The sequence below is a fragment of the Linepithema humile genome, chromosome 5 (assembly GCF_040581485.1).
Source record: "Linepithema humile isolate Giens D197 chromosome 5, Lhum_UNIL_v1.0, whole genome shotgun sequence".
NCBI lineage: Eukaryota > Metazoa > Arthropoda > Insecta > Hymenoptera > Formicidae > Linepithema > Linepithema humile.
The window spans coordinates 6,521,399-6,545,299 of NC_090132.1; the positions used below are offsets into that span (position 1 = coordinate 6,521,399).

At 35.6% G+C, this 23,901-nt stretch overlaps 1 protein-coding gene across 5 annotated transcripts; it reads right to left on the minus strand.

Annotated features, from left to right (window-relative positions):
* Positions 1 to 1,840: 1,840 nt before the first annotated feature.
* On the minus strand, positions 1,841 to 22,907 carry axo (axotactin). Of its 5 annotated transcripts, XR_001100863.2 has the most exons (30): positions 22,563 to 22,906; positions 19,258 to 19,965; positions 15,696 to 16,027; positions 15,294 to 15,454; positions 15,115 to 15,218; positions 14,472 to 14,824; positions 14,232 to 14,400; positions 14,034 to 14,149; positions 13,595 to 13,701; positions 12,976 to 13,321; positions 12,616 to 12,893; positions 12,277 to 12,520; positions 11,960 to 12,190; positions 11,164 to 11,571; positions 10,842 to 11,045; positions 10,206 to 10,605; positions 9,848 to 10,095; positions 9,365 to 9,640; positions 9,086 to 9,285; positions 8,594 to 8,897; positions 8,209 to 8,359; positions 7,949 to 8,117; positions 7,718 to 7,877; positions 7,394 to 7,572; positions 6,564 to 7,002; positions 6,307 to 6,386; positions 5,671 to 5,850; positions 3,855 to 3,955; positions 2,234 to 2,288; positions 1,841 to 1,926 (listed from the first exon to the last, which is right to left on the minus strand). XR_001100863.2 is itself a non-coding variant. In XM_012367753.2 (28 exons), exons 4-28 carry the CDS (start codon positions 16,012 to 16,014, stop codon positions 5,326 to 5,328), a joined length of 6,171 nt encoding a protein of 2,056 aa, XP_012223176.1. In that variant the 5' UTR covers positions 16,015 to 16,027; positions 19,258 to 19,965; positions 21,207 to 21,293; positions 22,563 to 22,907; the 3' UTR covers positions 3,169 to 5,325. The 5 variants fall into 5 exon arrangements, 4 of the variants coding, with proteins under 4 accessions (XP_012223176.1, XP_012223180.1, XP_012223178.1 ...); XM_012367753.2 differs by lacking the exons at positions 1,841 to 1,926; positions 2,234 to 2,288 and adding an exon at positions 21,207 to 21,293 and having other exon boundaries at positions 3,169 to 5,850; positions 22,563 to 22,907; XM_012367757.2 differs by lacking the exons at positions 1,841 to 1,926; positions 2,234 to 2,288 and having other exon boundaries at positions 3,169 to 3,955.
* Positions 22,908 to 23,901: the final 994 nt, after the last annotated feature.

Consider the following 23,901-nt stretch of genomic DNA (forward strand, 5'->3'; position numbering starts at 1 on the left):
GAATTTTATTTAAAAAAACCAAAATAGACCTCGACCTAACTTTATTATAACCTTTACTTCAGATTAAACCAAGGTCGACATTTCACATCTCCTTGAAAATTTAAGACTTATTTAAAACATTTTTTTGCAAAACTATATTTTTGAAATATTTGTCTACTAAAATTAAAATAAATCACCCAATATTGTTTCAAATAATCTTTTTCTCTGTAATCATGAATAGAATTTTAAACAATTAATCTTTTCTTTTTGCCAACAGTTTCTCAAGAAGCTTGCTTTACTTGTGCAGAAGGCTTTCAAAATTTAAGTCGACGAAATCTTTAATTAAACCTGCAATGACACAGAAGGTGACGGCGTGTAAAAGGTATGTTCATTAATTAATAGAAATAAGAAATATAGATTCTATGTGTATATTCAAAAACTTTTTATTCATACTGGTTATTGAATATCACATTCTATCGCACATGAAGCAGTTTCTTTCTGTCATCGTGACGATGCTTCTTTATTCTATCTTTATCTTTGTTATATTGTACATACGTACAAGGCAGTCATACACGGTAATTTACAAATACATGTCTACTACGACATTGCACAAAAAATCGATTAAACCTTGACTAGGATAAAGAATTAAAGGTCGTGACTCAGTTGGAATTTTATCCGCTATATTAATTTTTAAACAGAGCAGTACTCATTAAAATCCTAAGAATAAAAAAATAGTTATATATTTTTTTTGGAAAAAGAAGATTAGAAAAATTATTTTATAAGCTTGTTTTTTGCAAGAATAATAATGAGAACAAAAGTTATTCTTTACAAGCATTTTTATGAGGTTGCATTAAAATGTTAAATTTAAGTAGTTTCTTACCAGCAGTATATTAAAAGATATTGAGTTCGTATAATTACTAATTGCTATAACGTATATTATCCAGATAGCCAACGTTGACAGACTGATGAAATTTAAGCAAATTTGTTGTCAATCTGTCAACATTGCTAATACTTGGCTACCTGAGTAATACATGTTACAGTATAATTAATAATTATAACAAATTTAATATCTTTTTTTGCAGTTGGTAAGAAACTGTTCAAATTTATCATTTTAATGCAAACTCATAAAATGTTGACAGATTATTACCAACTTGATGAAATTTAAGAAAATTTACTGTCAATCTGCAAATATTGTCAACATTTTGTTTACTGAATTAAGCTCGTTATCACACTTTGAAATGTTATCAACTACTAATGATAACATTTGTCATATTGTTATGGATAAAACTTACCGATTGTGATTGATCCATGCAATTTTTTCTTGATTTTAATTATAACTTTTATTTAATTATAACTTGAGGTGAACTATTAACACGAGCCTTTCGAAAAGCGGATGATTCCATAATAAGATAAATTAAAATCGGAAAATGCCAAATATGTTAAGTGCTTAAAAATTATTTTTGATATTAATTAAATTTATACATCTGAAACAGATATCTTACGTATTTTTAAATTGCACTTACTGGAGCAAATAATTAACTAAGTTTCTCAGAAGGTAGAAATTCAAAATATATCTTAGTTTTGCATATTTTTAGTATATTTTAGACTTGTTATTTGGATAATCTGGCACTTAGTTTATTTGACATCATAGTATACTTTTATAAATTTGTCATAAGTGATATTCATATTAATTTGGCGCTCAACATTTTTGAGATTTTCTGCTCTTAATCAGAGAAAGTAATATCGTTTTTGCGAACGTTTGCGATGGTCCCTCTTAGAGCAAAGTATAGACGATTCGCGATCAATCCAACGACAATACCGATTCAACAGATTTATTTCTCGGTGGCAATATTGGACCACCGAGATAACTTAGTGGATTACTGAAAGTCCGTAGGCCATCCGGCAAGATGATAGGAGACAGATTGAAGAATATCGGTTTTCTTGACGCTAAAATAAAATTGTTTTTATAATTAACATTACCTGATCATAGAAATTAGTGAGGAAATATAAGAGTCGAAATTGTTGAAAAGCAATTACAATGTTTTTTGATTAATATCTTTCGGCATTCATAATTATTTAAGTAACATATGATTATTTTATAATTATTTTTGCTAAGAGAAATTATTAGCAATATAAGAACTTGTATATCTTTTCAGATTGTGGATTATTAATGGAAATTATTCTATATTTTAAAATTTATTATGCTATTAGATTAAACGCTTGAGGAAAATTTTTTTGCATTTATATTACAAACCTAAAAAATTTCCTTGCGTTTTTGATTGTCTCCAATTGTCTTGGTCCGCAGGCGCCTAAATAGAGCGAAGGTTTGGTTTTTAAAGTTCTCTCGCGTGATATATCTACGTGATATATCATAACGGTAAAATAAAAGATGCACTTCTGGTTAGTACATATATTGAACAATGTGCTTAGACACTTTCAAACAGGCTTGCCTCACAAAGTGGCCTCACTCAGAGACTTCTGTAGCTCAAAGCGTGCATGCAATGAAGTGAATGTTTCCCTCATGCTGGAAACAAAGCTATGTCGATTTTAATCAATTCCACTCGATTGGTGCATTCGTGCACATTCACGAGAACAAGTTGCATCAATATTTCCTCATGGTAGGATATTCATAGATCGATAGCAGGATATTCTTCGATGATTAACTTAATTTGGGAATATTGGTATAATTTACGCCAGACATTGGTATATTGATTTCGATTTTATAAACTAAATATGATTATGGTTATTTATATTGATAAATTTGTGGTGATAAAGGCACAACGATTATACATACCTCTCTGCAACATCCAAAACTCAACTTATAAAATATTATATAGGTTTCATCTCCGAGATTATTTCTCGATTTATATACTTTAGAGATCGTTTAAAATTTAATAAATTTCAATAAATTTTTATACTTTTTTTTAATTAATAAAACCATTAAATTATTATCAGCATATCATGCTGCACATGCTTGCCTTTATAATGAAATAAGGAGCAATTATAGTAAAATTATATAAAATGCGCTGGCCAGAGTATAATGTTTTGTAAATGGCGTTTAAATCTGTCAAATTGTACGATTATTCCCGAATTGAGAAACTGTCGTAAGAAAAGATGACGAATTTGCAAGAAGATGCTTGGCAGTAGGAGCGGCATGAGAGATGGTTGCAACGATGTAACAAACACGAATCAATGGAAAAACTTGTATATTTTCTTTGTCACTTCGTGCGTATATAACATACTATAAAACGTCTCATGAGACTCACGGGTTAATGTCCTAGCGGCTAATTATTTTAAAAGAATATAAATCTTTTCGTCATTCCGTATGGGATGCATCGTCACGTTTATATCGTGCAAGCAATACATTCGATCACGCAACGCATGACTTTCATTCGCCAGCTATGTTATTATGAACTATTAAACAAAAATATTACGGTAAATAAAATTGCAGTAACACGATGATAATTGTAATAACAATTTCCAAAAATTAAAATAGCGAAATGTAAAATAGTAATTGACTTTTTGGGATGATAAAGTATTATGTCTAATTTTGATCATCTAACTATCTATATGCAACAAAGTACATTATATATATATATATTTAAGTTCTTTACATATAAATAATGATTTTTTATTTAAATTTAATTATGAGATAGTGACAATAATATTAATAACGAAAATAATTCTCAATTCATAATAACATTGTCATAAGTAACTTCCTGTTAATTGCATCCGGGGAAGCAGATTTAGATGCATCGTATCGTGAATAATTAATTGCATCCCGCGGTCAGGAAAAGAATCAGAGACTGCAGAGACCAGGTTAAGATGCGATTGTCGCGTTAACATTCGTAACAGATTATTATCGACGTCCGTACCTCTATAGTTTGCACGGTATTTTCGTTTCGTCAGGTTTTATAATGGAGTCTAACGGTATAACGCTCTCCTCGACACTCGTTCTAGATGACCAATTCTTGTGCTGAAAATATGGCACCTCGTATTAAAATCTGACGAATAGATCAGGCTTGATATTCTCGGATGACTTGGGCTTTCACGGTATGTGAATTTTGTGAGTTTGATAGCATGATTATTTTGATCGCCACCAAAAGCACATAAACGCCACACACTCTACAATTGCGCGAAGCAGCGAAATCAAACTAAAATAAGGCTTGCAAGTGTACACACAAAGCAAACTATACAATTATCATATATATTGCGTATTGAAAATAAACTTATGTTTCGAAAAATTTGTAATTTGCAATATTCAAAATAATTTTATCGATAAGTGAATAGTTTGTTTGGCGTACACTGTAAGCTTAAATGGTAATAACATTAATCTATGCTATGGTGATCTTTTTTTAGTTAATTGCGTGGCGTCAGATACAGTGGTGTCGTAAAATACATGGGTGACTTTAATCGATAAAATATGTCTTATTTTAATTTTCTTTTTTAATAAAACTACGTGGTTTGTATCTTAAGATAACGATTTGCATCATCTTATCTCGAAGTATAGTTTCTTATCATTTTATCTCGTTGTAAATTTATTTTTAAATACTACTTTCATCGTTATCCTTGAGTTGTTACAAGGCATTAGAATCTTAAAATAATATTTCACTCGAGCTAAGTACGTATGGCTTTTTTTGTAACTAATCAATACTGGAAAAATACTGACGACAACACATGCTACATAATAAGAAACGCAAACAGGTGCTCGACTATAAGCTAACTTTAAATACATTATGCGAACGTCTTTTTCTCTCCGAATGCGGCCACTACGAGCCAAACTTTGAAACAACCGTCTATTTTCGTAAAGAATTCATAAAATTAAATAGGAAAAGCATTGTAAAGTACAGATAAAATATTAGTAATGACTGCAACGATACGCATTAAACAATACGCGGCGATTCCGAAGCAATTTATTGAATCTGCATCGATTAATCATCAGTTATTGTTACAATGACACGTGTTATTACGCTGCACTATTTTGTTTCTTAATCATAAATTTTATTTTCACGACAAACTGTGATTTTTAGTAGTTATAAGTTTAGCAGTTATGGGTGCCTAAGTTATATATTTTAGAAAATGATTAAGTACTACAAATGCCGAATTCATAAATGTGTTTTAATGAAATGTTAGAAATTCCGGATTAAACTTCTGTAGCAGTTGGTTAGGCAGTTATATTTCAGCGATTCTGTTATGCTCGAATTGCGATTATATCACATTGGCTTACATGTACATATTATCTATATGATTGTCGTTTAAGAACGTTCGTTCCATGAAACGGTATTCACAATCGTCGAAACGCGGTGACTTTTGAATGTAATTAATTATTGTCGTCAGTCGATTTGATTACTGAGTGCGTAACGTGGACGCGAGGCTGACGTAGCCTCTACCTCGAGACTGATGATTCACATCGTTATCATCGATCAACTTCGCCGTGACCTTCTCGGGCCGAGTTGCTCCGCGAAGTTTTCTGAACTTAATCGGCGCGTTTAAATCGAGACTCATCGGCCTTTTCGGCATGGTGTTATTCTTATCGTTAGCTTTCGTGGTGTTATTCACTCTGGGAATTATACGCTCGGTTTTGATCTCATTCAGACCCGTCACGGAGAAGTTTGTCTCGAGGAGGCCCCGCGTGTCGTCTGGGTCCAATTCGTCGGTCAAGGAAACTCTCCTTGCCGTCTTGTTTCTTACCGGCCTAAGCAGAAGCTCGTCATCTTGTTCGTTGCTCTCATTCTTTTCCTCTTCTTCTTTATTCTCGTCCACCTCTGGCTCTTTCGTGTTTTCCTCCTTTTCTTTTTCCTCCTCTTCTTCTTCCACCTCTTTCTCCTCGCGCTCTTCCAGCTCAGGCTCTTCTTGCAGATCTTCCATCGACTGTTGGAGAAAAATAAAAAAAAATTACTCGGCGATTTCTTGAATTAGGACGATATGCAAAATATTGTGCTATGTTTGTTTCGGCAAAGCGCGAATGTGTGAACATGAAAATTGTCTTTGAGAATTTGGATTGAAAGTGACAATGGAAGTTTGAAGGTACTATTATCTCGATCAAATACTTGTATGTATTTCTTCGTAACGCTATGTGCTTATTGATAGATCTAGTGCAAATTGTGATGTCGGATGCAAGTCGATGTACTTTGCGGGAGAATTCGATCGATGTATTTTCTCCCTATGCGTTCAATAATTCTGCAGAAATGCATTGCATAACATGAATGAATGTTTGTAACATGTCCAACGCGTGAATTCCATAAATACATGCAAAAGCCTTCTTGTAAGCCTGGCAAAGCTTAATATATGCAGTCTTTTTGAAGAAAAAAAAGAAAAAATCTTTACGAATGGATTCGGTTTCGCAGCTTTAGTGACGATGCCTGTATTTACCCCTAGGAGCTCCTTTTTCTCTGGTTCTTCGTCTGCTGCAATGTACAGAAAAATATACATATTAAATTACAGTTTAATATACAATAAAATATATAGTTGCCTATTTTTGTGGACAATTATATACAAATATACATATAAAATTAAGAAAAGTTCTATTTCATAGTATCAACTTTCTCTCACTTCCATCTACAAATAGAAATAGATTAGAGTACCTTTTATGTGAACTTTCTTGTCGTTTATTAAGTCCTTGGGATCCGTGTTTGGCAACGGTTTATATTCTTTGGCACTTGGTACTTTCACATGAGTGCCGTTTGGCCTTTTGTCATCGTCCACGTTCTTGAAACCAACCGTTTTCACGTTAGAGCCGGTCACTAAGGATTCCGTGTACTGTTGTGATTGCCACCGCTGCGAGCCGGAAGCGACCGCGGCAGTCGTCGACGCTGCGGATGCCGCACTGCGACGTCGTTGGCGATCCTTGCGTGCGCTTCGCCACACTTCGTAAATGCACCCGATCACCGCGGCCACGAAAACGCAGCACAAAGCTATGAAAATGTATGTTCCTGCCCCTTGCTCCTCCTGCGTGGCGCCTGAATACTGCGAGGTGTACACATTTCTCTCCGGCGGGTCCTCGACCCATGCCTTGTCACGACCCTTAAACGAAATATTCGAGTATTCGACATCCGTCGTTTTTATCGTTGTTATATCGGTATCAATAATGTTGAAAGGGATGCTTTTTAGAGGCTCAAAAATTTTAATTTGATTAATTAATATATTAAAACATATGTAATTAGACATGACAATCTAAGATTTAGTTAATTTTTGAAACAACTTTCAATTTTATTCAGTTCAATGAAGCCTTATCGAAGTCTTGCAATAAGTTACTTAGTAAAATACTATCGTTTAGAGATTGCAAATTATTTTAAATTTATCAAAGATGTGCTACTTTCTATTTAAATTTTTATACTTATTTGTTGCCGAAGAATTGTGCAATATAAAATGAAGATCGCTATTTAATGAAGGGTTTAATTTCCAAAAATCTCACCACGCTATCGTTTCTGGGCGGTTCAGGACCGCCAGATTGAGCATGAAAGACCGCGCATTGGGCACTTCTAACGCCAGCGGGTATCGTCGCGCGGACGGTCTCGCTGCCTTGTTTCGTAAAGAGCATATATTCTTCCAACGGCTTCATGCCGGCACCTTCATTGATCGATATTACAACATCTGCAAGAAAAGCCATAAATTTTTAATGTGGCTGTTTGTTTTATCTATCAGAGGAACGTATCTAATTAAATAGATAGCAAAACGTCTGAACACACGGTAATAAAAACTCGGTGGTAAACATGAAAAGATTTAAAGGAACACTTACTGCTCAGACAACCAGTGTATCCTTTGTAGGCGCTGAATCGCGGATCGGTGGTGTTCAATCCACCAAGCTGAATCTCCGTAGCGCCCAGACTTTCGTCTTCGTCCGCTGGAATCGGCGCTCCGAGCGGAATTGGTAGCAATTGGACGAGTTCGCGGTCGATCTAAAATTACAGGATTATAAATAATTTATATAGTGCATAGAAATTCGAAAAAGAAGGAAATTATAACTGACCAAAAGAGTAGCCGTATTATTGTCGCGAACATAATAGACGCTGTGACGTGCACCGTTCAGGAAGTTCCGATCGATCAAACGCACGCCGTAAGCTGCTGCACCGTCCCTATCCTCCTCGAAGATAAGATGTCCCTCGGATGTTAAGGCCACCAGTAAATAATAGCTCCTTCTGGAAAAAGCAAATTTCGAAAGATATTCAGAACTCCAGGCATGATCAAGCAACACGCATAAGTAAATATGTATTAAGAGCGATGCTTTACTTGTTGTCGGTTTGTATCAGCAGCAACGCGGTGGTTCGCTGTCGCAACTCGTTTGCCGAGAACGCCAGCTGAACCTTCACCTGGTTCACCTCGCCCTCGAGCTCGAATTCGCGCTGAAGTATACTCTCTCCGCTGAAGTCGGCGCCTTTTTCTGCGCGAAGTAATTTGGAGAAATATATTAGAAAAATCTTTCACGTATCGTGATTAGTTCCGTATAGATTCTTTTTCATAGAAATATTCTGGAGGCACTAATAGGTCTTAAAATTTAAAAAACATAATTTTTTAATTTTGCAATGTTTAAATCTTTTGCAATCTTTGGATATTACGGTTTTTCAAATGGTAACAATTTATTTTTTCTAACACAAGTAACTTCAAAAAAGCTCACCGTCGGCACAATGTTCGCCAAAATAGGACGTTAGCTCGCAGTTGCAGGAGGACTCCTGCCTGCCAAAATCTTCCGTGCAGATTCCTAAATTCTTGCAGGGCATCGCGTCACATTTCATTTGACAATTCGGTAGAACTCCAAGAACTTTGCTGCCTTCGCGATTCGCTTCGCTAGCCAAATTCGGCAGATCAACGAGATACTTGCCGATCATAAGCCCTCGCAAGCAACCAACGTAACCGTGAATTAAGGCTCCTTCCTTGCCGACTCTCAACAGATTATCAGGATCAAATCCTCCTAAATTTACCTAAATTAATATTTATATTAATTATGTTAAAAATATATTAACAAATATTGCAGGAAACTTATTGCATTATAAAGATCTAAAGATTAAAAGATGTCAGGATGTCTTTAGACATTTTTGATACATTTTTGTAGATTTTAGTTCGGCAGTTTAGTTGAAAGCAAAAGATCAATATCTTCTTAAAAACGAACTTGGAAATAATCGGTGGGGGGTGCCGGTGGCCGTTGCGGCGCTAAAACTTCTTTCTCTGGATTCGTCCACGGCTTGTTCGAATACGTTTCCAGAAGTATGGGTGTTGCGTTTAATGTGACATTATATTCGTTCACGTGTAGCGTGGTCCAATTCTCGCCTCGAATTATAGCGATTTGCATCGAGATTCCCGTGTTGACATCTGAGAAAAACAAATTGATATGTTTTTTAATATGTACGTCGCACACGTGTTTGTTCTCACGATAAGGATTCTCACGTACTTGGATTTACTACTGTGATGTTCTTAATCTCATTGCCAGCGTTGAAGAGATACACGATGTTGGTACCGTTGGAGATGTAGAGATGCACGAAGTTATTTAAATGATCATTCGCGTAAAGTATTAGAGAATGAGTATCGTAGGTTCTTAAGTTAATCAAAATATTCTCCTGCAGCATGCTTTTCAGTTGTAGCCTTTCCTCGTTATCGTCCGATCCGAAGTAGTTTTTCTTCAAGAACGCTTCGGGTGAAGTAAATGTGAGGGCTTTATTATTGATATCTGCATTGGAAAATAACATTATAAACATGATTTTCAACGATAATTGCACCAAAAGTTGAAGAGTTTACTTCCAATCAGTTTTTACATCCATATTTAAAAAAATAAAAAGCTATGGAAAACTTTAATCTCCACTTTTTTTTTTAAATACGGATTTAAGACGGCTTGAAAGTAAGCTCTTCAAGTAACTGAATAAGATTACGCGTTTACTTGTTTCGCAATAAGTGCCCAAGTGCGCCCATTTATTCTCGCACACGCATTCGAAGTTGCTCCACAGCTCGACGCACCTGGCGCCGTTCTCGCACTTATTAGGTTGACACGAAGGCTTGCAGTCCTTGATAATTTCCGACAGATGCACCGACATATAACTGTGGATATCTAATATTTCTCCGTTGACAACGAGACCGCGAAAACAACCGATGAGACCTTGTCGAACGGAAGAAGCTTTCAAGTGCTCTCTAAAAGTGTCGTTAAATAAAATCAAGATTCGAAATCAAAATCAATTATCTGTCGTAGTAAATGAGTTTCTTCCGTGAAACTAATTATTTATTTCGTGAAAATAACTCACGCGGTAGCGCCACCGATGAACATAGATCCTTCGAAAGGCCCGAACTCCTCTTCGGGCAACAAATCTATCATTTGGAAGTCGGTATTGATCATGAATCTCACGTGATAGTCGTTGTAGTCGATCCAAATCTTCTGCCACTCGCCATTATTCAACTTGCGCCGACTTTTCACCTCTAGTTCGCGAACCTTACCGGTATTCAGAGTGAAATGGAAGGTCAATCGATATTCGGATGTTAATGCAACCATGAAGGAAGGATAGTTGCTTCGAATCGGTGGCTGATACAGAAGAATAGCCTTCTCGCCGGTTGTTCGGAAGCTGAAGGCTATGTCACCTTTTCTCCAACCCGGCACTTCGATGTACGATTGCGATGTCGTAAACGTTACCACGTACTTCTGTGTGTCTAGAAAGCATTATTAACGGAATCTATAAATCTGTTGTAGAAAGATTCCAAAGATCTTTGCGTACAAAAGAGCAAAATAGTATTATTCAAAATAATTGCTCCAAAAATATCTATTAGTTTTGTCGTTTAACTCTGTGAATAAGTTATGTTAAATAAATCAAAGGCAGTTTCTATTTGAAAATCAATGGAATTACAGTCTATTAAGCGAGATAACTGTTCTTTCTCAAGGCTCGTACTTGTTTCAACGCATTCTAGTGGCCCTAAGGTAATACGTCCTCGAGCATCTTCTTCGAGGTCTCTCTGTTGCAAAAACACCATTCCGATGATGCCTAATGAATCAGGTGTTTCGTAATATCCTTCGTCCGACAACCATTTTCCCGCATTTCCGGCGGACACGTCGCAATTACAGCTCAAGTTGGAGTGCACGCATGTTCTGTTCACTAAAGTGAAATTAATAAATAATATTTTTTTTTGCAAGGCACGATTAAATTTTCGCAAATGCAGGTTGTTGAAAATTTATAAATTGCATTTTGCGAATTTATTTGAAAAAGAACTTACTTCCGCAAGGGCAGGATCCGCGATTGACTTCTCCGATGTAATCGACAGTGGTGCCTTTAGAGGACTGGAACCACGTGGCACTGTGCAACTCCAAAGGTGCCTTGTAACAGTCGTATTTTACGTATTGACTACAATAAAGCGAATGCGAGATCAACTCCTGAAGCATCTCAGCGCTGAACTGCCTATACTTGATGCTGAAAGTAAAGTCGCTCTCGATGATGGATCTGACATCCACTTGGGAGGGTAAATTGTGTTCGACGATCGTTTTGGTCGAATCTTCGATCGATTGAAATTCGCACTTTACTAAGGCGGGCGGAAATCGGCCATTTCCATCGATGTCGATTTTGTAAACATCATCTTGCGTATATCCCAGAAGAGCCAATTCCTCGCAGGTCTTTCGGTATTGTGCTAAATGTAAAATTGCATATTGAATTTAAATTATAATAATATAAATGAATACGCTGATTATCAAGTACTTTTTCTTATTTATTATTATATTATTTATTAAAATAATAGAACAATTTTTTGAAACGAGATTCTTATTATTTTACGACATGTATATTAAAAAGTAAAGTCACAGCGTACTGTAACCAATTTAAAAGTTATGCAGTTAATTAATAAATTTAAGAATTCTTAAAAGCATTAAACTAATAAATATGTATTTAGGGAAAAATTTTATAAAATACATAGAAACAGATTATCTATGAAATATATTTCTAAATTTTTTATTTTAAATACTGATATTAAATCAATTTTGGATATATACATGAATTATCGCGAACACAATTTATCTTACCAAAGTGGCAATTTTGTCCCATATATCCCGTGTCTGCGCAATCGCACGTGATTCTGTCTTCTTTCACCGAGCATTTACCACCGTGTTCGCAGGTGTTCGGCCTCTTGCATGGATCCACAAATTGACAATTGTCTAAAGCGACTTCTCCGATTACTCTCTCGGTGTTAATCACATATCTAGGTTCGATTCTTTGATTGTTCACTTGTATCTCACGCATACATCCTACTAAACCTAAATTATCAAGATCAGAATCTTCGTATTAGATTCATTTGAATTTATAATAATTATTCAGACTTAACATCAAACGTTTAACTTACCTGCGTTGCTTTTACCACTTCCTATAATGACTTTATCACCCAGCTCGAACGTCATAGTGCCGAAGTGCTTGCTCTGCTTATTTTTATAGTCGAGCACGAGGTTGAGCTCGTCCTTTGTATAATTAAGCTCGATTGCGTGCCAGGAGGTATTGTAAGGTGGAAATTTTACGGAAGCTGACACCGTAATGTTTTCCGTTACGACTGGTATCAATTGGAAACGAATTTCATCATTGACTTGACGTAGCTACAAGAATACGGAAAAAATACAAATTATTAATAGATCGAGTAAGCGCAAGAGCATGTGAAAAAGAAGTAATAAAGGATAGAGCAGTAAAATACCTCCCAGTAGCCAATACCACGATTGCTCTTCACGTTTCCCGAAGCGACTACTGCAATCGGCTTTGAACTCTTGAAATCGAATTTTAAATTCAGCGAATCGGTGCGCTCGATGGGCCACCAGATGTGACTTCCTGCGAAGGGATAAGTGATCGGAATGACTTCGACGTCGGCTTCGTAGTATTCGGGCTCCAGCACGCCAATATAGTGCACCATGGGATTGGAGCGTTTTAGTTCGTATATAATTGACTTGTCGTTAAAGAATACATATTTTAAGGAACCTGAAAAAAGAAAAAGAAAATTGAGCGACGAAATTTAGAGATTAATAATTGGTGCCAGGTGTTTTCGATAATTTCGTCAAACCTGCAAAATTATTGTGCGAGAGAAGGCCCTTTTTCTTTTGGAGCTCTGGGCCACCGCCGATGTATATCTCCGGATCGATAATCATATTGTAATTTTCTCCAGGTATTTCTAGCACCTTCACATCATCGTCTAAACTGACGAAGACTAGGGATCCGTTGTGAAATATAGTCAAGTTATTCCAATGATCAGACGTGACGTAATCGCCCAGCATAGTAGAGATCTTTGAATTATGCCCAAAATCGAGCTCAACGTAAACCGATCCGTTTATAATGCAAGCTGCGACGTAATGTGGTGTCCCGTCAATTTCGCCGGAAGCATAAAACAGGACGGAATCATCCCATTTTGTCTGAAAAAATTTGTCGCTCGATAATTCAATTGTGTAGACACAATAACTTGCTGTGACATAATTCGAAAAGTGAACCCAATATTCTTTTAAAGAATATTTACAATGAATTTTTCATAGAAATTGGTTAGCAGGTAAAAATAATTGTTTATAAAAGTATCAAGCGTGTTCTTTATGATTTTGTCGAAAAGATACGCCTAGCTATAACGAATCAATGAATCTGCGACGGGAAAGAGAGACGCGACTTGCTACAATAAAGCATCTGTAGTTAAATACCTTGAAAGCAAGACTGATCCTGTTGACAGATGAGTGAACACGATCCTTCCAATCATACACGCGAAAGGACACGTATGAGGAACCTCTCAGCGTTAGTATCGTCGCGGCTGAAAAATAATGTTACATTTTGAACTCCATTATTTTTATATTGGAATATCCGTAGATGCACGAAAAAATTTTATTTCTTCTTCGGTTGTTTAATGCAGTTTATCGTTGTTATATATAATTAAATTTTTGTGATAGCTACTTATCGTATAATTCGAATTTTTCAGAAACAAAATTTTTTCCTCCTTTTATTGCTTTAACATTAATTGTAAAAAATATTTATTTAATATTTATCACGAATTAAATTTTAGAAAGATAGATAATTATTTAAAGTATAAAAAAAATGAGTGAAATATATCTTTTAGCAAAAAATAAATCCAATTATTTTACGTACTGTACACGTCGCAACGTTCACCCTCGTACTTCGTTCCGAAGCAGTCACACGTCAGACTATTATAGTGATTCACACATTGATTAGGGACGAAGCACAAATTTTCTCGTGTTCTGCATCTAAATAACAAAATAAGAAAAAGTTAAGTATTTGCATTATCGATTACTTCGCAGACTTTGTCTGCGAAATAAACAAACGTACTTATCGATACAGCCTTCCTTAACATTCTCGTGTTTGGTCGCGATTAGCGGTCGAATAGGTAGCAAATCGCTGGCAGATTTTCCGGAACTCAGAACCATATCTCTGATGCAACCGACGAAGGACTCGATTATATATTTCACGCCGTGCAATCGTTCTTCGGAACTCAATCCTGACAAAACAGAGATAAGATGATGAAGATGCGCAGAAATTGTTTATTGGTTTCGCAAATACTTTTCTCACCTCCGATAAGAACGACTGAGGCTAATTCCTCGGATACTCCATAATTTATGACGCGTTCCAGGACTTTTAGAGTGGTCTCACCCTGTTTATCGTCGACTCTAGCAATCAATTTTGCTCCATGCACATCGATCCTCACGAGAACGCTATGCCATTCGTCCCTGTTAAGCCCTTCGCCGACTGTCAAACTAGTTGATTGCTTGCCAAATACATGAACTACCTTTAGCTGACCCTTTTCCACTATCACGTAAAGAGCGTAAGGATCGAGGCTTTCCGGACGATCTTTCACGCTGTGATAAACTAGCAAGCCGTGTGGGAGTTTTGTGCGAAATTTGAAAGATATCTCGCGGCATAATCTGTCAGAAAATATTAAAAAGAATATACGTATTATAATATGCAAAATGTCTCAAAACTTGCAGATGTCTTTTAATGACAAATTTTCAAGATCATGTCGTTATTTGTGACTTGAAAAATCATTATTTATCTTTATAATTTTCAATATTACATATGTTTTTAAGATTAATTTTTATTTATTTATAAAGAGTAAAAAGATATCGGCCGCGGTTTTAAGATGCCGCGTATTTTGTTTTATGAATTAAAAGTTAACATTAAAAGTTAACAAATAATTAAATTATTATCTTTACACCTCAGCTGAAAGGTTTTGATGCCAGGGCCATCGAGCTGGATGAAAGTATTGCTTTGTGCGAACATAAACGTCTTCTCGTAGCCAGTTTCCATGAAAGTTAATTCCTACGGTAAAATGATATGATAAGAATAATTTTATTGGTTTGCACAAAACGCGTGAGCTGACATTGATAGCTTTACTTTTCCTCGTTGATGCTTCGGTACCGGCGGCTTTGTCGGTTCCGGTGGTTTGAAGGTCGGTCGTGAAGTGCTGGAAGTCGTGGGAGGTGGAGTGCTGGTTGTCGTGGTGCTCGATGTGACAAATACGCTGCCTTTCGTCACAAGATAAGGCGGTAGCGTATCTAAAAATAATTAATAGAAAATTATTTTATAATTATTTTTAATTTCCGTTGATTTTTATTTGCAGTTAAGTAAAATTTTAATTGGCAGATATTTTAATTTTTAGTTTCCAGACATTTATCAGCTTGTTTTTAATTTCAAATTTCTTAAATTTGTTAGATTTTTTTCTATATTTTTATTATTAACAATAGAAAATGATTTCTCACAATTGTTAATTTATAACAAATTTTTGGAACATCTTACGATCAGCACCGCCGATACAGTAATGAAGGCATTCGGCTTCTGAGTTAAATCGATTTTCATTTCCTGCACAACCGCCGTACGGAAAGGTTCGACATTTTCCTTCCGCTTTGTTGAAGGTCCACTTGTGTACGAACTGCTTGCAGGGTCCCGGTTCCGTTTTGACAAGACACCTGTCCGGTAGAATCCTTTTCGTCGTAGTAAAAACTTCCGTTTCTTCAATCATGTCTGTTTTTGGCGAATCCGTGCGATTCGCTGGAATTTTTGCGATTACATTGAGCAAGACAAAGATCCCAAGGATCCTCTTGTCGCGATGGATCATCGTTCTTCATTCGCTAAAAGAATAATTCAATTTTCTCGCTGTAAAGATTTTAATAACATTTTATTTAAGCTAGTTGCTTTATACAGGAATGGGTATTAATTCTTATAATATCACTAAATAGTTAAATATATTTGTGTAATTATTAGCAACGCGTGTGCATTTATTAACAATTTTTTAATAATAATGTTAATAAATTACCACTTATCTTTAATTGTTATAACTTCATGAGCCATTTATAATTGAATTTGCAACGACATTTGAATTTAAAAACATATAAGTTGATCGTATTTTTACGAATTTAAAATAATGCGATAGAAAAAAATATTCTATTTACGCGTAAAATTTGGAAAGTTAAAAAATAAATATAATTAGTTTTACATGCGAGTTTTAAATAATTTTAAAAATAAAAGTGCAGAATAGAGTTTTCCGCCTTCTTTACAATATTTTTTTTTTACTTTACAATGCAATCGATCAAATCGGAACCGGCACGAGATTAAGATCAAGTGTGACGCATTTCATGCCTGAATATCACTCGAACTCGGTTCTCGTGCTCAAAAACTATTTAATAATGCGGACCACGTGGATGCCCACGCGCCTTTCCACAAAGGGCTTAATATCACTTGTCCTTCCGGTGCGACTCGATTAAGGCTACCTCCAATACAGACGCATCTTTGCGATAGCGGTTGCTACTTTAGGATTTACGACTTCCCCTCGGCGACGTAGGTACTAGATCGATATGAATGATGCAACGAATTATGTATGCAGCATAACCGGTTAGTTACCGTTATCATTTCTATATGATCTTTCACTTTTCTCCCTTTCAAAGGGATGTCTTCCGGTTACATTTAATTCAGAGGACAGACATATGCTATCGTGCTCCGAATGGATTCTTTTTGTGTGTACACAGAGCGATATACCCGATAATACGCCTTTGATAATAAAGCGTCAACATACGCAAGACAAAATAACGTGTCGACTTACACGTACGATGCCTAATCTAACCGTAAACGTTGTCGTTTCAAAAATCTTCGGAGTATCGTAAGCTTGTACCATTACAAAGAGATAAAAAGGAAGTAAAGGAATATTTTTAATTAATTTAGGAATTTAAAAAGTTCCTTTACTTTTTAGTTTTGCTAGTATTGCTTTTGCGGGGTCAGTTGGGTTTGATCTACGGAAAAAAGATGACCCATGCGTTGCGCTTACCCGACATGAATAATGATCGACCGGTTCTTGCCACCCTGTTGAATATGTTGGTTCTAATGAAACTTTTTCTGCAACGCGCATACCTTGACAAACGCTCTTGGTTTACGATGCTTGCGAATCACACTTTGCATTTATTGCGAATTTTCTTCCCGTCATCGCGATTTATCAAGTCAATACGAAACGCACTTTCAAGGTTGGAACTCTGACATCTAACGAAGCGAGACGCGTGCAACAACTTTGACGAATAAGAGGAAAAAGGAAAAGAGACAATTGACAAATATTGATAATTGAGGAAAAGAATCAAATACAATTATATTGTACATAACGAATAACTGTACTTAAAAAATCCGGAAAAGTGATATTCGTTCTATATTTTCTGTATCTTTATCGCACTATCCTCGCGATGATTAATGTCGAGTTTGTTTCTTTCTCTTACGATGTCTGTTTGCGCTTCGCGGAATGCTTCAATTAAGAAAAAAGTCTATCATACGTCATCTAAAAATTCGTCACAGCGAGGAATCTTGTGCTTATGATCACGAAGAAATTATTAGTTTGCAACAGTATTCAATGGCAAAAGCTTTTAATCACGCGCGATGCTCACAATTTTCTTGTTAAACATAAAAGTGCTCAAAGATATCGAGTTCAATATTTTTTTGAACACAGAGTGTTTACTTTATTGCAATATATTTATCTGTTTAAACAGGCACGATATCCATGCGTGTATCTACATTACCTAAAAAATATATTCTTGCATATTTTTTGTAATTATTAATTACAAACATTATAATTAGTGAAAGAATTTTTATGTTTAATATGATTTATTACAAACACATAAAACAAATAAGGATTTATCTTTCTGCTTATACAATTTGGAAAAATTGTCTCGATAAATATCATTTTAACTGGTTTCTAAATTTGTTGACGATAATATGGATAATGTTAATATACTTTTTTATAAATTAAATATATTCTTTAATATTGTACAAGAATGATGAGTAATTTTATGTTAGCAAGTATTTAGGAACATTCGATGTTTGTCAATTTAATTTCAATCCAATTTTCTGACCAATTTTTGGTTATTAAATTTCGATTATACTTTTGTTCGATTCAATGCCATTATGACTATTTGTCTACTAATGTTGTGCTAGTATTATGTATATATATTGATAAGTGATATCTACATTTTTGATATGTGAATTCACATGTGTATGATATCAATTCGATATCGATCATTTCTGCTTCTTAACTTATTTATAACACTTAATCAACAGCTTTACTATAAATTTATTCGAAAGTAATACAATGATTATAAACGCGATTTCGATCGTGAGGCGATGAATTTATTATTTTGCAATAAATTCATTAATTTTTGAATAATGATTGATGGAGGAAAAATATTGAGATTGCGGTCTATTGCGTTGAACTAGCATTAATCCTTGCCGAAATTTACTTATTTTTTTTATTTTATAGATTGCAGTTTAGAAAAGAAACCTTTAGAATCGAAACTTGAACAATAATACATACATTGTATTATATATTGTTTGGTGCTATGATAAAAATATTTGAAAATTTTTGAAACAAATTACGCAACATATATTGAGTCGTTCGAAAAATTTTCTAGCTTTTTAATTTTATTTTTATTTAAAAAAAATAAAGAATTCTTCAAATATAATCCAATATATTTTAAAAACATATTCCAGTAAATGATTTTAAAAAGACCCCTTGGCCCTGCAAAGATCAGGGTTAATCAGGGTTAATATCAATTCAGTTCTATTTAGCGCAGTGGATCCGAAATCTCGAATTTTTTGGTGGCTATGCAAGCTGAGGAAGGGATGACGGGAACAGCACATGCAAAACTGTCGGTCGACAACTCGGCCCTAGACCCTGATTTCTCACCGAGACAATCTCGAGGCATCATCGTCTCGCCTGTGATGCAAGAGCTCGCGACATTGGTCGAGGGGACAGGGGGCATCCGCTTTATCCGAGCTTTTTAAACTCTTAGGCGGGCCACACGCAGTACGAGTGCACGAATCTGCGTACCTTTCGTGCGCCGTGGTCCAGATGAGATCGCGGCTCGTACAGGCCGCGGGGCAGGATGTGACGTCAGAAGGCCCCCGCCGTGCCGAGCACCGTCCGACGGACTGCGGCTACGAGTCAATTGTCTTCTTTCACACTGACACACTGGCCAAATCCCCGCATCGACACGGCCAGTCACACGTATTCGCACGCATGCATACACGTGGTACACACCGCGCACGCACCGAGGTCTTCCTTCTCCACCACCTCCGCCTCCTTCTCCTCCACCTCCTCCTCCTCTTCGTCCTCTTCCTCCTCCGGACTTTTGCTACTATTGCTGCTGCCGCTGCTGTTGCTTGCAGCAGCAAGTAGACACTAATTTATTAATGCCACTCCGACCACTATACTCTCTGTTACTCATCACGGTTTATTGACTTTCATTGCGATCTCGTCTCGCGCGCCACACTCTAACGTTTCTTCACTCTTTTCCTCCCTATACGACGACAAACCGTCCGCTGCAATCAAGCGTTTTCTCTTCTTTTCCCGCACTTGCAAATGCCGCAGTTGCGTAAGCGCCCGTTCGACCATCAATCATCCCTTGATCGATGTCGATTATCTTCCTTCGCAAAATCTTATTTTTTTAGACGCTCCTTGAACTTCTCCTATAGGGGACGTTTTTATAGCAATCTCGTCTAAGAGCAAGTGCAGTCTTCTGAATGAATATTCGACACCCTGAAACGGAATCAATATTAGCAAATTAGAACGACTGTTATCATTTTTCAACAGAGATAGAAAATGAACTTTAGGACGATCGTAGTATTGAACATGTTGTCTGACGTGATACACTTAAGATATGATCTTCCTCACGCCAAAAGTCTTCTATCTTATGATACGTTATCAAATACTAAAATAGCAATAATTTTTTGTCCCATCAAAGTTTCATAAAAATAACGAAATGCATAGATTACTTCCAATTTTTCTGATAACGAAAGATAGAAATTAATTTATTTTTTAAAGCTGGTTATTACACGAAGCTTTTGGCGATTAATATCGCGAATGTTTTTACAGTGTTTTTACAAGAGTATTGATTCTACTAATAACGATACATAGAATGTTTTGCAAGCAGTTTTTACGCAAGCCATCGGGCAACTGGTATTACGGAAGCTTTTACAGGGTGTTCTCGGGGCAACGCGTGCTTTCCGACGTGAAAAAGAGGTTGAGTTGAATCGATAGGGTGTGTGTTGTAGCAAATAATAGAACACGAGTGTTCGTTTATGAACAACGTGTAACGGGACGTAAATGATAGACAACCGATTATTATTCGAGAGCGTTTTCATCGGCATTGTATTTTGAAAATTGGGCGACTTTTATTTTTTCGTTCAGATGTGTATAGTTTCGGAAGTTTCAATACTCGTTCATTTTGTTTCAACGTTTTTGTCTCTCACAAAGACTCGACGGAAGTCCGTTTGGAGATGTAGAATTGTTCTCATTAAAGACCTCGTATTCTCTGTTTCGCGACTCTTGACATTCGCGGCCTAGCGTGCTCGCCGGAATCGCTCCTCTCGCTCCCTCTCTTATTCTCTCTCTCGCTCTTGTCGTCGGAAGATCGATATATCGAGCAAAACCGACGACTGGGTCATCACAAAATGTTCGCACTTTTGGTTCAGAACAATGGCTTGCAAAAAAGTGCATGCTTTGAGCATGTTAAAAATTTGCCCCAGGCTTTCATTGTTTTATGATAAAAACCTTTTGTGATAAAAAATCAGCGAGACCGTATGAGTGCCCCGTATGAGTGCCCCGTTTGAGCTTCGGTGCTTTAATGTAACTTGAATGAAAATTGATAATGCATAACTGTGCGGACAATATAGTTAGAAGTCTACAAAAATAGATGTTGTCGATCTATAGTCCCTCTCGTTGAAAATAATATTTCTAGTCGTGCTGGTCACGCACGTAGTACAGCAAATGATTCATACCACGTGTCGGGCTTCGTCGTTCATGGGTTCCTATACTGTCGGGCAAAAACGCTTTCGTGTCTTGCGACATGCGACATCGTTGTTTGGCTGAAAGTGACGATTTGCATGAAGGAAGTGGATCATGTAATCACGTAAGAGAATATACAAGGATCGTGAAAGGAATCGTTTAAAGAATAAAGGTAGGGTTGATGACTCAAGTACGTGACTACCTGCCGAAACAGAAAAAGTGATAAAATTTTGCTGCTTTTTGTTAATTTAAAAAAGAATTTTTTTTATTATCTAGAAACAAAAATTAAAAAGAAAAAATCAGTATAAAACTTTAAAATACTTAACGTCGTGTAAATAATAGTGAAAAAGTCCAGTTCTTTTGCTTGAAAAATCAAAACTTGCAAAAAGATGTGTAATATAATAATAAAAAAAATTAAAAGTATTAATTGAATTTGAATTTTGTATGATTGTTTGATCGTATCGCGCTGAAAAGATCTAGTTTATACTTGACGATCGTTTTCGCAGATGCCATCAGCAAAGTATGCTATTATCAGAGAAGTGTCGTCACCTGTGCGTTACGCTTAACATGAGCAAATTGAAATTTAAATGTAAACATAGGTAGGCAGTTGAAACCAGATCTGCGACAATACGAAGAGCGCAATAATTAGCACCACAAGAGAAGCACAAGTATTATATTTTATCTTAAAAAATATCATAGTAGTATCACATAAAACAAATTGTTTTGCTTTAACAAAGTGTATAATTTTTGCGTTTTTATTAGAAAATTTTTTTGCGAATTTTGATATTTTTTACGAATTTTGATTTTTTAAGCAAAAGAACTGGGCTTTTTAACTAAAATATTAATTAAATACATTTAAAAGAATGATTATTTTTAATCAAAATTGTCATTTTCACGCTTTAAGCAATTTGTATACAAAGAATTCAGAAATATTTTGAAAAATATTCGAAAACTATTTTTTATTCAAAAAATATCTGATTATACTAATATATACTAAATTTTAAGTTGTAAAAGAGACTCGTAGTCACTACAAAGACATTATTTGCCATGCTATTTGATGCTTTATCACAGATTACTAGCAATTAAGGTCATCTCGTATTAGGTCGAAAGATATGAGATTAACCTGAACGTGCAAGGAATATTTTTCCTCTTTGTAAAATCGCGAGGTATGACATATACATATACTTCCTTGTTATGAACGGGATGCACGTGAGAAGTCATGCGGTCTTTTAAATTAGAATGAGTTTCCTGAATACAATTCTGTATGAAGGGAATGGAACAGAATAGTATGACAGGATAATAAGAACGACCCTACGTTTAAATTAATTAATTATGTCATTTATCCTTACCAATGATTCTGTCCTTTTAAAGATAGTCAGCGAAAAAACCGTGTATACAATCGTTCAATGGAGATTCTCGACATATGATCTAGAATCGCGAGATGATCGAGATCTTCGGGAATTCGCGCACTCGCGGGGACGAGCTTCTCACTTTGATGAAAACAAAGAAATTACATTTAGTTCCTGTCTTCGGAGAGGAAAATATTTTTTTTCTTCGAGGGCTTCCTTTCTTCGTGCTTCTTTCCACCTTCCGTATCACCGCTTATTCGCCACATGCAACTCCTCAAGTACGCGGCGCGACGGAATCGCGCTCACGACTGCCACATTAACTTCACTCTCCCCATGCGCCGGTCGTGCTACCAGGCTTTTCCTCCACCCACGTACACAGTCGTGTATCAATCGAGGGAGCTACAATGTAGAAGCTCTTATTTGTACTCTCGGTTTAGGGTTCATCTAAGATCAAGTGAAAACTTAGTAATAAAATTTTGTCGAAAAATTCTAAGGAGAAAAATTTTTTATAAGGAAAATTAGGAGAAAGATTTCTATAATGAGGATAATTATTACAAAAGGATATAGGAAATAATACAATATCTAATAATATACATAATACAAAAAGAATGCATCGATGGCTTTAGATTATAAATTAAAGCATCGTCTCTTATCAAGTCTCTTATCAAGAATTTTAGATATCTGAAAATTAATATACAATCAAATTGTTGTATTGTTTCTTCTGATTTTATCTTTTCTTGTCACTTTTTCTCTTGCTCCGTTCTTGCATTACATTTACATCTATTTAATCATGTAACAACGTTAGAACGAGAAAACATATAAAAGACGAAATATAACATGCAATAAATTTTAATATCGATAGATAACATTAGATAAAAGTAGTCAGATTTTTGTAATAAAATTTCTTTGCAGTCCACCCATGGCACACAACTGTTGCATTTATTTCGACGTTGCAGCTGTGGACGGCTTCAGCCGTTGCGATTTGGCAACGTTGAATTTATCAATATACAAATATATCTATAAGTGTATTCATTTTAATTCTTTCTATATTAGCATTTACGTGCATCGGGAAAAGTGTAGTTAAATATGTATTATTTTTAATTTACTTGAAAGCGCAGAGAGCGCTATAGCGTATGTTAGTATGAATTGCGAACCGCAATTCGTTCATAACACTGCATGATTTGTTTTGAACTCTAATGTAATCATATAATAAAAGAAATATAAAGTAGTTGAAGGACAAGAGGGAAAGCAAGAAACAAAGGAAAAATCTGAAAAATATGGTAATTTAAAAGCTATTTAATTTAATTCAAAAATTACGTTGTCCTCACAGGACATAAAA

Coding starts and splice junctions, on each gene's coding strand:
- axo (XM_012367752.2), bottom strand. CDS start 16,014: ATGATCCATCGCGACAAGAGGATCCTTGGGATCTTTGTCTTGCTCAAT. Junction 13,702..14,033: donor TGAACGTTGCGACGTGTACA/GTACGTAAAATA, acceptor ATTATTTTTCAG/CCGCGACGATACTAACGCTG. Junction 9,641..9,847: donor GGGCACTTATTGCGAAACAA/GTAAACGCGTAA, acceptor TTTCCAATGCAG/ATATCAATAATAAAGCCCTC.